The sequence below is a fragment of the Garra rufa genome, chromosome 19 (assembly GCF_049309525.1).
Source record: "Garra rufa chromosome 19, GarRuf1.0, whole genome shotgun sequence".
Lineage (NCBI taxonomy): Eukaryota > Metazoa > Chordata > Actinopteri > Cypriniformes > Cyprinidae > Garra > Garra rufa.
Window position 1 is genome coordinate 34,525,173 of NC_133379.1, and position 13,895 is coordinate 34,539,067.

At 34.9% G+C, this 13,895-nt stretch overlaps 1 protein-coding gene across 9 annotated transcripts in view; it reads right to left on the minus strand.

Annotated features, from left to right (window-relative positions):
• Window positions 1–13,895, minus strand: part of mapk10 (mitogen-activated protein kinase 10) — a 93,432-nt gene that overhangs the window by 27,167 nt on the left and 52,370 nt on the right. For 7 of the 9 annotated variants that reach the window (XM_073824838.1, XM_073824836.1, XM_073824841.1 and 4 more), the window contains 6 exons: window positions 12,739–12,868; window positions 11,439–11,497; window positions 9,421–9,559; window positions 9,075–9,240; window positions 7,071–7,142; window positions 674–856 (listed from right to left, as the gene is read on the minus strand). In XM_073824838.1, the coding sequence (XP_073680939.1) occupies window positions 674–856; window positions 7,071–7,142; window positions 9,075–9,240; window positions 9,421–9,559; window positions 11,439–11,497; window positions 12,739–12,868 (749 nt within the window). Of the gene's footprint in view, window positions 1–673; window positions 857–5,312; window positions 5,385–7,070; window positions 7,143–9,074; window positions 9,241–9,420; window positions 9,560–11,438; window positions 11,498–12,738; window positions 12,869–13,895 lie in introns of all 9 variants that reach the window. The other 2 variants (XM_073824839.1, XM_073824837.1) reach the window with 1 other exon arrangement.

A 13,895-nucleotide genomic window follows, 5' to 3' on the forward strand; every position in this document is an offset into this window, starting at 1 on the left:
ATGAAATTCTAATGGTCATCAAAATAAGCTTTTTTGTTTTTACAAAAAAAATATATTTAAAAAGTTACAATATATGAATCTATTATATTTATATTATGTTATAATTATATTTTTTGATTAAGAATAGAGGAAATTTTAATGGTCATAATAGGCTTAATTAAATTATTATATTAAATTAATATATTACATTAATCTACATAAAACATGTATGTATTTATTTACATTTTATTTTATATTAAATTTTTTAATTTATTTAAATGTAAAAATTTTATTTATATATTTATTTATAGGTTACTATTTATATTATTTACTTTTTATTCTTTTTTATAATTATATTTATTTATTTATTTATTTTAGATTGAGAATGAATAAAACTGATCGTAAAATAAATTTTTCTTTACACAATATGAATTTCTTTGTTTTGTTTTTTTTTTGGACTGAAAATGGAGGAAATTCTAATGGTAAAAGTAGGCTTTGTTTTCTTTAAACAAAATATATAAAAAGTATGTATGTATTTATTTATGTAGTTAGTGAGTTATTGACATACATTATTTTATTTTATTTATGAGGTTAAATATGACCAGACTTTTTCCACACAGAAAATGCGACAGTACTTCACAAATATGTGTATGCCAAATAACACGCTCACAACTAAACATATACACACTCTTACCTTTAAGTTTGTTGTGCTCGGAGTCTGCAGGGAAGAGGCAATCAGGGAAGAGTTTGGGGAAGGTCAGGCCGGCGTATTTTGGCCTGTTCTCCACATAATTACGGACCGTCGGCTGCAGTTTCTTCATGAACTCAGGAGAGGGCGTGCCGAGCTGCTCTATAACCTTATTCCATTGGTCGATGTCTGAAAGTGGGTGGAGTCACGGAAAAAAACACCTACATACAGCCTGGGTGGCTGTTTAAGCATCATACAAAGTATCAAATTGAGTATAAAATGAAGATAACGACATAATGTGGTTATTGTAATAAGATTACACAAGACATACATAAAACCAAGTGCTATGAGCCTAAAAATGCCATCGGTAATGAAATAAAGTTTGATTACACTTCCACTCCAGGATAATAAAAGCTTAATCAGTAAACGTTAAAACACTCTGAGGGGTCCTAATTAGACCCAGAGACTGAATTTGTTGTCAGAGTAAACAGAAAGGAACCAAATCAGTATATAAGATAATGATACTGACGATACTTGAGGTAAATCAGCAGCTGAGTCATTACAATCAAGAGAATCACAATTTTTGTGTTTGGAAAATTACTTCACATTAAACTCTAAAGATCCAATACCTAATATTCCAATATTACAAAATATTTATTGCTTATTTTTTATTATGTGTTTACATTCTGGTATAAGACTCTTATTGAAATTTTGTAAGAGTTAATTTCGAAGGCAAAAAATAGCATAAAGCACCAAAAAGCTGTTCCACACGAACTGTTTTCATTTAACGTTACATGTGTGGAGCGTCTTAAACTAACGTTACATCCCTGCATATTATAACAGTCATCTGGAAATACAAAGTACGCCATTTCATCAGATTTGTAAGGTAAATCGTTTATAAACCAACGCAAACACAGGAGAATACATTAGCATCTTTCTCAATATGCTAACGTTAACTGTTCATCGCGATTTCAAAATAAAAGCTCATACCTCAATCTTGAGTTTAGACGTTTTGATGTCCACATATTCAAGAAATGACCGTGGCTGCAGCATTTCTGTCGTTAATAAATGACCAAATATTATATATTAAGTTGCAATTTGAATTTAATGTTGTTTAGTCAATAATAAACCAGGATTAAATCGCGTTGTGAAACCATAAAAACAATCGTCAGGCTGTTGGCGCCCTCTGCAGGCTTTTTATATAATAAATAATATACATTAGTTCTATTGTTTATAGCACATTATTGTATTTTCAGTTTTGTTCAATAAAACCATATAATAACTTGCTTTTATTATTTTATTTAAAACTATTTTCATTGCTATTAAATATGTATTTTATATCATTTTAAAGGCTGTTGTTTGCATACCTCAAAAATTGTATTACAGTTATCCGATTACTCGATTACCAAAATACTTGTTAGTCACAGCCCGAAGTCCATGCTATTATTTTTTAATAATTCACAGGCATTCTAATTGTGTAGTGCTGCAAACAAACAATCTTGCAAAACAAACAATGCTTTTTGGTCCTCGGTGAGTAAGGAAGTCATTGCAGCACTGAAGGTTTTTGTTAAGTGTCAGTGTTTCAAGAGACTGCAGACATGCTTATTCAAACAAACCATTACTGGACTCTAGACAGTGTAAACAAGATCAGATATGGACATGATGACTGACCATGCTTTAATACATTTATCATCACACGCTTGAGAAGTGAGCACTTGCTTAGTCTGTTATCACATAATGGCCCACACTCCATTCTTATCAGACTGCCTGACCTAATATTATGAGTGATAAATAAATTAATATAAATATTAAAAATATTATATTAATTATTACTTTTTGATTACACTACTGGTCAAAAGTTTAGTTTTTTTTTTTTTTTTAATAAATGAAGTATCTTATGTTTACCAAAGCTGCATTTATTTGATGCAATCTCCTCATTGGTGTCATTATCACAGAAGTGTAGCGGTGGGAAATGAGGGCAGCTAGAGCAGAACCAGGGATGGAGAGAGAGAGAGAGAGAGAGAGTTAGAGAGACTGCTGGCATTCAACGCTCTTGATTATTGGCGTTTAAGGGAATGGTTTACGGCATATAGGTCTGAGCCGGCCGGAGTGAATGGATCCTGAAGACATCTCTATGGGTGCCTAGCAACAGAAGGGGGAAGTAGATGTTGTCATGGTAGCCCAGTTAGCCCTGGGGAGTCACATGACTGCCTTTGCTCCCCAGGCTTCTCATGATTCCCACAAAGGGGGGTTCTGGTTCAAAGGGCCCAGGGCAGCCAGGACCACATTACATCATCCTGCAGGAACGGCCCACCGCCTCCAGCCCAAAACACAAAGTCTGGCCCGTATCACACGTTTAAAGGATTAGTTCGCTTCCATAATGAAATTTCCTGATAATTTACTCACCCCCATGTGATCCAAGATGTTCATGTCTGTCTTTCTTCAGTTGAAAAGAAATGAAGGTTTTTCAGGTAAACATTCCAGGATTTTTCTCCATATAGTGGACTTCAATGGGGATCAGCAGGTTGAAGGTTCTAATTGCAGTTTCAATGCAGCTTCGAAAGGGCTTTACACGATCCCAGCCGAGGAATAAGGGTCTTATCTAGCGAAACCATTGGTCATTTTCTAAAAAAAAGAAACATTTTGATACTTTTTAACCACAAAGGCTCATCTTGCACTAGCTCTGCGATGCACATCTGCAACTTCACGCATTACATAATCACGTTGGAAAGGTCACACACGTTTAGTTCTTCGTCTGTAGGGCGAAAAACTCCATCTCATTTTCTCCTCCAACTTTGTGCAAAATCACCCAACATCATTGTTTTACCTTTTTTTGTGAAGGGCGTTTGACTGTAAACACTAGGCCGAGCTAGTGCAAGATGAGCATTTGTGGTTAAAAAGTATTTTTTTTTTTAGAAAATGGACGATAATTTCGCTAGATAAGACCCTTATTTATCAACTGGGATCATGTAGAGCACTTTGAAGCTGCATTGAAACTGCTATTTGGACCTTCAACTTATTGGTTCCCATTGAAGTCCACTATATGGAGAAAAATCCTGGAATGTTTTCCTCTTTTCGATTTTTCCTCTTTTCGAGTTTTGAGTTTTTCTTTAGGCTTTATAGGATTTTGGGTATATTTGGACAGGCCCCTTTTTTATAAATGACCCCGTTATAGCTTCCCAAAGGGTACATTTCAACATTTTTTGATAATTATTGACCTAGAGAATCCAGAGAATTGTACCTCAGTGTTTTTTTGCTAGATTAAGTGAAAAACCTAGGACTAGTTGGCAAAAGCATTTTTTTTTTCAATCTTCTCAATCATTTAACAAACAATTTGATTGACAGCAGTGGTTCTAGAGGCAAAGTCTGGAATGAGGAGTTTTATCATATGACATGAATATTGGGTATAAGCAATTTACAATAGTTTACAACCTCTGAAAAATGTGATATCTCCAGTGACTGATTTCTTTAAAATTTCTCACAGACCCTTTGGGGCTGTGAGTCAAACAGGCCCACTGAGTTTCGTTCTGATCGGCCTCCATTAATAGGTGCTCAAACTTCATCGGCCAATGGCGGTCATATTTTTTTTTTGACATACGTAAATGTCCTTATAGACACTTGTGGCACTCTGGACCAAACGTTTGCGTAGTTATTGCCATTTTTATGTTTTTTTCCCTCTTATAGGACCACCAAGTGGTCAAGCCCAGAGAATTGTACCTCAGTGTTTTTTTGCCAGATTGAGCGAAAAACCTAGGACTAGTTCGCAAAAGCAGTTTTTTTTTTTACATCTTCTCAATCATTTAACAAACAATTTGATTGACATCAGTGGTTCTAGAGGGAAAGTTGTCTGCAATGAGGAGTTTATATGACATGAATATTGCATGTATGCGTGAAAAACCATGCAATTTACAATTGTTTACACCCTTGAAAAATGCAACATCGCCAGTGGCTGATTTCTATAAAATTTCTTACAGACCTTTGGGGCTGTGAGTCAAACAGGCCCACCGAGTTTCATTTTTCGTTCATCGGCCAATGGCGGCCATGTTCTTTTGAGATACGCAAATGTCTTTATAGACACTTGTGGCACCCTGGACCAACACCGTGCACAGCGATTTTCATAATAATTTCATAATAATAATTATTGATATTGAATCTTCCTGTATGGTTTGGTTCCGATTAGGCGAAAAACCTAGGACTAGTTCGCAAAAGTAGTTTTTTTTTTAAATAATCCAAAATACCTGAAAATTTAGCTTACGATTAATTCCGATGATGGCAAGTGTTTTGTCTGGCGTAAGTCAAGGATTCCAGTTACATAAGACACTTGAGCCTGCGACTAACAGTTTAGGAATTATGAGTGATTTTGTGCTTTTGATCGCTGTAGCGCCCCCGTCAGGCCGATTGGGACGAGCCTTGGTGACATTGTCGGTGGTGTGAGTACTACCATCTCTCCAAGTTTCAACTCTCTACGACTTGCGGTTTGTTCTGCACAATCAGTTTTTACTTGGAAATTGCTGATCCTTGGCCATTCTAAAATCGGGTTTCAGCGCTACGCACTTCAACCCCTAAATATTAGGTCATATTTGGCAAGTAAAATATGAACGGAGACAGCAGTGAGGAGTGGAGAACGGACAGACGGGAAGGATACGATCTGTCCCTGGAAACAGCACTGTTCCTCTTATAACTTCCCCAAAGATACAGCCTACAGACCACATGTCCACTACAGCGCATGCAACATACAATCAAGACACTCAATATACCACATAAAACCACACATGCACTCTATATTTCAATATAATAACCTGATTTAGAACACTACATAAGCATCTCAGATCTCTTGATTCAATTGATTCCATTAAAGTTTGGATTGATGGATTCATGCTTTCACAAAGTTTAGAATATCCTTTGCATACCTACAAACCTGCCACTGAAATGTGCCAAAAGAAGGTATTTTATACAGTACTTTAAAATGCTATCTAGTCAGGCAGCTGAACAGATTTATAAAGAGTACTGACTGAGAATAGTGAATGTGACATTTAAAAGATTATCCATCAATGACTGCATTTCATTCAAAATCTCAAATATGAACTCACTCTGGCAGAGAGAGATAACACAGTCCTTCATATTGAAGTATTAAGTATTCTAATTTATTATTAAACGAAGAGATTAGAGCCGTCTATGTTAAGAATCTAAAAGAGGTTAGCAGAAAACGTACGTGCATATCAGGTGCAGAGAAGATGTTAAATGCTTATATGTGACCCTGAACCACAAAACCAGTCATTAGAGTCATTAAAATAATGAATAAATAAGCTTTCCATTGATGTATGGTTTGTTAGGATAGAACAATATTTGGCTGAGATACAACTATTTGAAAATCTGGAGTCTGAGGGTGCAAAAAAATCTAAATATTGAGTAAATCGCCTTTGTTGTCCAAATTAAGTTCTTAGGAATGCATAGAAATAAAGTTGTGATATATTTACAATAGGAAATTGAAAAAATAGCTTCATGAAACATTATCTTTACTTAATATCCTAATGATTTTTGGCATAAAAAACAAATAGATCATTTTGACTTATACACTGTATTTTTCCGTGCTACTTAAAACTGGTTTTGTAGTCCAGGGTCACATATTAGTGTTTCAGGCTTTGGTAAAGTACACCCTGTAGATGTTGACTATGTAAGAGTTATCGATAAAACAGCACAGCAAAGAAGTTCATTCAGGCATGTGTTAATGACTTTTTAAAAAGGCCCAAATAAGCCAAGCTTAGTCTAAAGAATCAATACCTTAATTGCAGTTTGGAGAGCAGAAAACAAGCACTGCTCCTCTGTAACTAACTAAGTATAACTACAATTTAACTCTCTAGGATTCCTCACCATCACAGAACACTCCAAAACAGCAGCCGAAAGCAAAATCACTAAATAAACACGTAAAGTTCAACCTAATGAGTGACTGGAGAAGGAGACTGTGCCATTATTTCACTAGTTCCACCGTCTCTAAATGCCAATTAAGCAAGAACCGCTTGCCATTAAGGGACGATAGACTACAGCACGCCGAGAAAAGGTGCAAGGCCTCCACATCAGACTAAAAAACACAGCAGACAATGATCCCACAGCATCCTAATGAACAAAATCTTCAATATTCAAAGAACTGAAGAGAATGAGGGAAAGTGCGAGGGTTATAAAATGCAAAAAAGAGATTCAAACACTATTTGGATCTTTAAGCTACACCTAAAATAAGAAAACCTGAGCAAAACCTATAGACTTAGTTGATTAGTTATGCCTGGATAGATGAACACTGGTCCAGTCAGGTCAATGTGGACCACAAAATCAAAACCTGATGTTTTAACTGATCATTTCTTATTGGCTAGTAAAATCGAGCCAGTTTGGACCCACTGATGAAGGATACAATCCCTGCCGGGGAATAGGATTTTGTGGCGCACCATTTCTCCCATGATGCAACCAACTGACCAAATATCCACTGCAGGCACAGAAGCAGGAAAGAGAGCGAAAGAAAGAAAAAGAGAGGTTAGTGTTAGCACAAACAGTCACGAGGGAGTGAGAAAGATTGAGAAAGACCAATGTGAGCTGTCTCACTCTGGCTATGGCTAATTATATCTGCGGTATCTGCCACACATGTTCTGTAATTAGACAAACGATTATTCCACAACGGCTCAGATCAAAGTTAGAGCTGGGGACAGACCTCGGGGAGGGCCGTTTGTGGCAGGAAATCCATATCCTGACCTCTCTCTGCTTCCCCCATACTCTAAATATACACACTAATATTTTGATCCTTAGTGTATTAATGAGTTATTTGAACTTTCAAGCAGTGAAATCTGTTAGTAGTTCCGAAAATGAACAGCAGGTTAGAAATCTAAGTACTAACGTTTATCTAAATAGGCTACTCATTTGAACACACTTGCAGTGTCAACTATACATAAATGTCATCATTTAACATTATTTGTAACTAATTTCTGAAGTAGCCTATATAGGAAGTTTACTATGGGTAGTATGTAAATATTGCCCAACTACAGTTGCAAAATGTTAATTATTTTACTAAAATAGGAGGGCTTTTTTATTTAGTACTAACCTGAATAAGACATTTCACATAAAATATGTTTACATATAGTCCACAAGAGAAAATAATAGTTGAATTTATATAAATGACCCTGTTCAAAAGTTTACATCCCCTTGATTCTTAATACTGTGTTGTTACCTGAATGATCCACAGCTGTGTTTTTTTGTTTAGTGATAGTTGTTCATGAGTCCCTTGTTTGTCCTGAACAGTTAAACTGCCTGCTGTTATTCAGAAAAATCTTTCAGGTCCCACAATTTCTTTGGTTTTTCAGCATTTTTGTGTATTTGTATGATTTTGAGATCTATCTTTTCACACTGAGGACAACTGAGGGACTCATATGCAACTTTTATAGAAGGTTCAAACGCTCACTGATGCTCCAGAAGGAAACACGATGCATTAAGAACTTTCTGAATTTGAAGATCAGAGTAAATTGAACTAATTTTGTCTTCTGGGAAACATGTAAGTATCTTCTGGAGCTTCTGAAGGCCAGTACTAAATGAAAAAAAAAAAATGATATTTAGGCAAAATAAGAAAAATGTACTCATCCCCATTTTGTTCAAAAGTTTTCACCCCTGGCTCCTAATGCATCATATTTCCTTCTGGACCATCAGTGAGTGTTTGAACCTTCTGTAATAGCTGCTTATGAGTCCATCAGTTGTCCTCAGCGTGAAAAGGCGGATCTCAAAATCATACTGAAAGGGTTGGTTGTTGGTTGTTTGAAAGGGTTCAAATACACAAAAAATGCTGAAAAACCAAAGAATTTGTAGAACCAAAGGATTTTTCTGAAGAACAGCGGGCAGTTTAACTGTTCAGGACAAACAAGGGATTCATGAACAACTATCGCTAAACAAAACACAGCTGTGGATCTATAAGGTAACAACACAGCATTAGGATCAAGTGTATTTAAATTTTTAAACGGTCAATTACAAATTCAACTATTATTTTCTCTTGTGGATTATATGTAAATGCATTTTAAGTACAATATCTTATTCAGGTCAGTACTAAATAAAAAATAACACGCATTTTGTATGATCCCTCTTATTTTGGTAAAATAATTAAGACTTTGCAGATTCTGCAAGGTGTATGTAAACTTTTGACCTCATCTGTTTACCTAGAATGGATTGAGGGTGAGTAAATCATGGGGTAATTTTCAGTTTTTTCAGACTTCCCAACTCATAAATAGAAACTTCCCAGAAGGACTTAAATGCACCAGTAAATATTAAAATGGCTAGCAGATAAGGGCACAAAACTCCATTTAAACTCCAATAAAACCCAAGATTATAGTGTTGTTTACAAGTGTTGGTCGATCTGCATGCAGCCTTATGATTGGTTTACCGTTCTCCTTGTAGCCCATGCCCAGGATGACCTCCGGGGCCCTGTAGTACCGCGTCACCACGTATGGCGTCATCATAAAGCTAGTGCCGGCGGTTCTTGCCAACCCAAAATCCAAGATCTTCAGCGTACAGTCAGATTTCACCACAATATTGCTAGGTTTCAGATCCTTAAAGTAAAATATGGGTCACGGTGAGATGCCAAGAAGACTTTTGGTAGGAGTTCAGCTTTTATTGATTATTCATATTAACAAAATAGATTCTTCCAGCAAGGGATGAATTCTGGTTCATTCTAAATTCAAATCCTGTCATCATTTATTGATCCCGCTCTGTGTATTCATGTTTCTCACCCTGTGGATGATTCCAGCTGAGTGCAGGTGTTTGATTCCACACAACATCTGGTACAGCAGGTAGGACATCCTCTCGTGGTCCAGTTCCATCTGAATCACCTGGCAAAGGTTTGCATCCATCAGCTCCATGACCAGGTAACTGGAGAAAAAGGAAGAAAGAAAATGAGAATTTCACAGGCAGGACAACAGCTACAGTGACTGTCCCTGTGATTCTGTCATATTACATTGGCATGGCTTCATTCAGTCTTTCTTAATGCACAAAAGAGGCTGCCGTGGATCGATGTGGATCTTTAAAACCACTTATGCAGAGAAAATACTTGTCGGTTGATGACAGTCAGCAAGTTGGTGAATGGAATAGTAACAGTCAATCGCATTCTGCTGAGTGCTCAAAAACCATGGCTGCACATTTATGGATTAAATGTCATATTTGCAATTTATTTTGTTATATGAATGTCCAAAACAGAAAGTTAACCCTCAATCAATGAAAGTGCACTATATACTGTATATAGTAGTGGCATCTAATCTATTAATCAATTAATCACTGTACTGTGATATTTACAAATTAACCAAAAGCTCGAAAGTTTGGGATCAGTACGGTTTTTAATATTTTTTCTTCTTATATGCTCATCAAGGCTTCATTTATTTGATCAAAAATACAGAAAAAATGTAATACTGTGAAATATTATTACAGTTTAAAATAATGGTGTTCTATATTAATATATTTTAAAATATAATTTATTGCTGTGATGCAAAGCTGAAGTATATAGGAAGTTTACTATGGGGTAGTATGTAAATATTGTCCAGTTGACGTCAAAAGTTTACATCCCCCTTTCAGAATCTGCAAACTGTTAATTATTTTCCCTAAAATAAGAGGACCTGAATAAGATATTTCACATAAAAGACATTTACATATAGTCCACAAGAGAAAATAATACTTGAATTTATATAAATGACCCAGTTCAAAAGTTTACATACCCTTGATTCTTAATACTGTGTTGTTGTTTTTTTTGTGATATTTGTTCATGAGTCCTGAAACTAGTTTCAGATTTTGTTTTAGATTTTGTCTGACCACAATTCTGAAGCTAGTTTGCTAATTTCTAATAATTTACTCTGCATGAGCTCCCGTCCCATTAATCCTAACACTTCAATGATCCGGCTTTGACTGAGCAGACATTTCATACTTGACATATTGATCCTGCTCTAGATTAAGTCCACACAGTGTGCAGAATAAATTAAGACATGGGCGGCACGCGATTCAAGTGTCAGGGACCAACCAGAAAGTGGTCGCATTAACGACTGCAGGTGATAGATCACCCTCACTCTGCAACATTGTATCGAAACCCTGCATAAGCTCAAACACCATGGGGCATGCTGTAATTAACCTGAAATATCATAAATCACCTTACTGTAGCAGACTATGCATTGTTTTTCAGCAAATGTTTATACAAGTATTGCATATACTACATCAAAACATTTACATTATTAATGTTTATATGCAAGCACTTTCAGCAATAAATGTCCTATTGTCTTTCTGATGATATATTTCTTTTGTAGGTTGGCTTGAGGAATTTTAGAAACGAAGACTTTTATTTAGAAAGGATGCTTTAAATTGATCAAATGTGATGATAAAGACATTTATAATATTACAAAATATTTCCATTTCAGATAAATGCTGTTCTTCTGAACTTTCTATTCATCAAAGAAAGCTAAAAAAAATTCTACTGAGCTGTTTTTAACAACATCATAATATTAAATGTTTTTTTAGGAGCAAATTCGAGAAAACATTTAATTAAATAGTACAAATATTTTAAAATGTTACTGTTGTTGCAGTAACATTTTGAAATATTTTTTGGATCAAATAAATGCAGGCTTGGTGAGCAGAAGAGACTTGTTCAAAATCATTAAAAATCTTACTGTTCAAAAACTTTTGACTGATCCAATCAGATTTCAATGCCAGACCTATGATTGTTGTTTTAACATTAGCTGCAAAGCTGCAAAAATCTCCAAATGTTACTTACACATCTTGGAATTCCTCTAAAGACTTCTGTGGTGTGAAGACATTTAATAAGCTGATGATCTGGAGGAGAAAAGAAGAGAAAGAAATCATGAAGTTATATTATAATGATCCATTGGATTAATTATAAAAAGAATAGTTCAGTAAAAAACATTACATTTTCTTGACATTACAATTTTTTTGAGTCATTATATGACATTTTTAACTAAAAAAAAGTATACAAATACATATTTAAAAATATAAACAAGTATTTATTTTTTATTTCAGTGTTATGTAGTTAACTGAAATTATAAACATTCTGCAACTTGGAATAAAATAAAATAAGACTTGAAATAAAACAAAATAAAAAAATAAAAAGCATATTTTATTTCAGCTAGTTTCCAAGGCAATATGAAATAAAATAAACAAATAAATAAAATGTAAAAAAAAAAAAAATACTATATAGAAATGATAAAAAAACTAAATAAAATGACAAAAACACAACAAAACTAAAACTGTAACTAAAATGAAAATGAAAACAGAAGACACAATAATAAAATCTAATTTTAAATATTAACAAAAACTATTATACATCACATTAAAATAAAATATTTATTTAGTTTTTTTTTTTTTTTCAGAGGATAAATAACAGCAAACAGCTATCGAATGACACCAAGATAACTAAATAATGTCCGAACTGTCAAACTGCTCCTTTAACTTCTCATTTAGCATATGTGGGTATACTTTGCCCATGTTATTTTCCTTGAAAAGAGGCTTGAAGATCCATAAAACGACTGTCAACAGTCGATAAGAGGTGAGGATGATAAAAAAAAACCCACATTTGTATGTCTGTCACGTCCCAGCTGTCCTTTATAACCCGAGTCTCAGAGAGAGACAGAGAGAAAGAGAGAGCGAGGACGAGGACAGGAGATCTGGGCAGCAGCAGCATTGTGAACTGTTCGGTTGCCAAAAAGTGTTTCCTCTCTGTCTTTGAACAATATTACTGCCTTTCTCTCTTACTTTGTCATTCATCATCTAATGCTACTAATCTCGCTGTCTCTTGGTCTGAGGTTTGTGTGCTGTGCAAGATATGTATGGTAATTTTCAATATGGCAGCCGTATAAACAGAATATTGCATATTACAGTAAATAGGCCTGAAAATACTATTTTTTAGCTATTAAAGTTTCTCAGAGTCATTATTCCCCAATAACACAATGGGGGGATTAGCTTTCTGAGTCTGCTTTTTGTCTCAAAGGAAATGGTTATTAGCAGCATTTGCCATCTAGTGGGACAACGGCTGACAGATATTGAGATCTGGCACTTACGTTTTTGTGATTGACACATTTCATAAGCACCAGCTCCCTGTATGCTCTCTTGGCGTGAGTCTGGTTCTGAAAAGGTCTGCTGAGTTTCTTAATGGCCACATTTCTGTCCAGGACGGCGTCATATCCAGCACTGCCAGAGTGAAAGAGATAGAAAAAGACAAAGTAATATTAATTTGTGAGAAAACAATGAGTCAGTGAGGAGAATAAAAATCATTTAAATGTTTAATCCACATTCAGAACGGAATTCAACACATATCACCAAAACCATTGGCCAAAAAGCAATTTTAAAGATGCAAAGTGTTTTTTCAGTTCGCAGCTCATTTCAATTTTTGTTATCTAAAATTACGAAGGCCATAAAATAAACTAGATTTGCACTTTCACAAAGAAATAGTATTGTTTGCAGTGCATAAATAGATAGATAGATAGATTTGAGCTGCTTTTGCAAATGTTTATAGATGTTTACAACTTCAAATACAACTACAAAAAAGCCAATCCTAATTCAATATGCAAATAAATATGTAAAGGAAGACCAATCACAGTTGAGTGTGCAAATATACATTATGAATATGTATGATATATATTGTATGATTGTACGATCCATCTTTTCACACTGAGGACAACTGAGGGACTCATATGCAACTATTACAGAAGGTTCACTGATGCTTCAAAAGGAAACACAATGCATTAAGAGCCGGGGGGTGAAAACTTTTGGAATTTATAAAATAAGGTAAATTTAACCTGTTTTGTCTTCTAGGAAACATGTAAGTATATTCTGTAGCTTCTGAAGGCCAGTACTAAATGAAAAAATATAATATTTAGGCAAAATAAGAAAAATGTACACCTCCATTTTGTTCAAAAGTTTTCACACCCCAGCTTTTAATGCATCATTTATCCTTCTGAAGCTTCAGTGAGCATTTGAACCTATTGTAATAGATAATATGAGTCCCTCAGTTGTCCTCAGTGTGAAAAGATGGATCTCAAAATCATACAGTCATTGTTGTAAAGGTTTCAAACACACAAAAATGCTGGAAAACCAAATAATTTGTGGGACCTGAAGGATTTTTCTGAAGAACAGCAGGCAGTTTAACTGCTCAGGACAAACAAGGGACTCATGAACAACTGTCACTAAACAAAAAAACACAGCTGTGGATCATTCA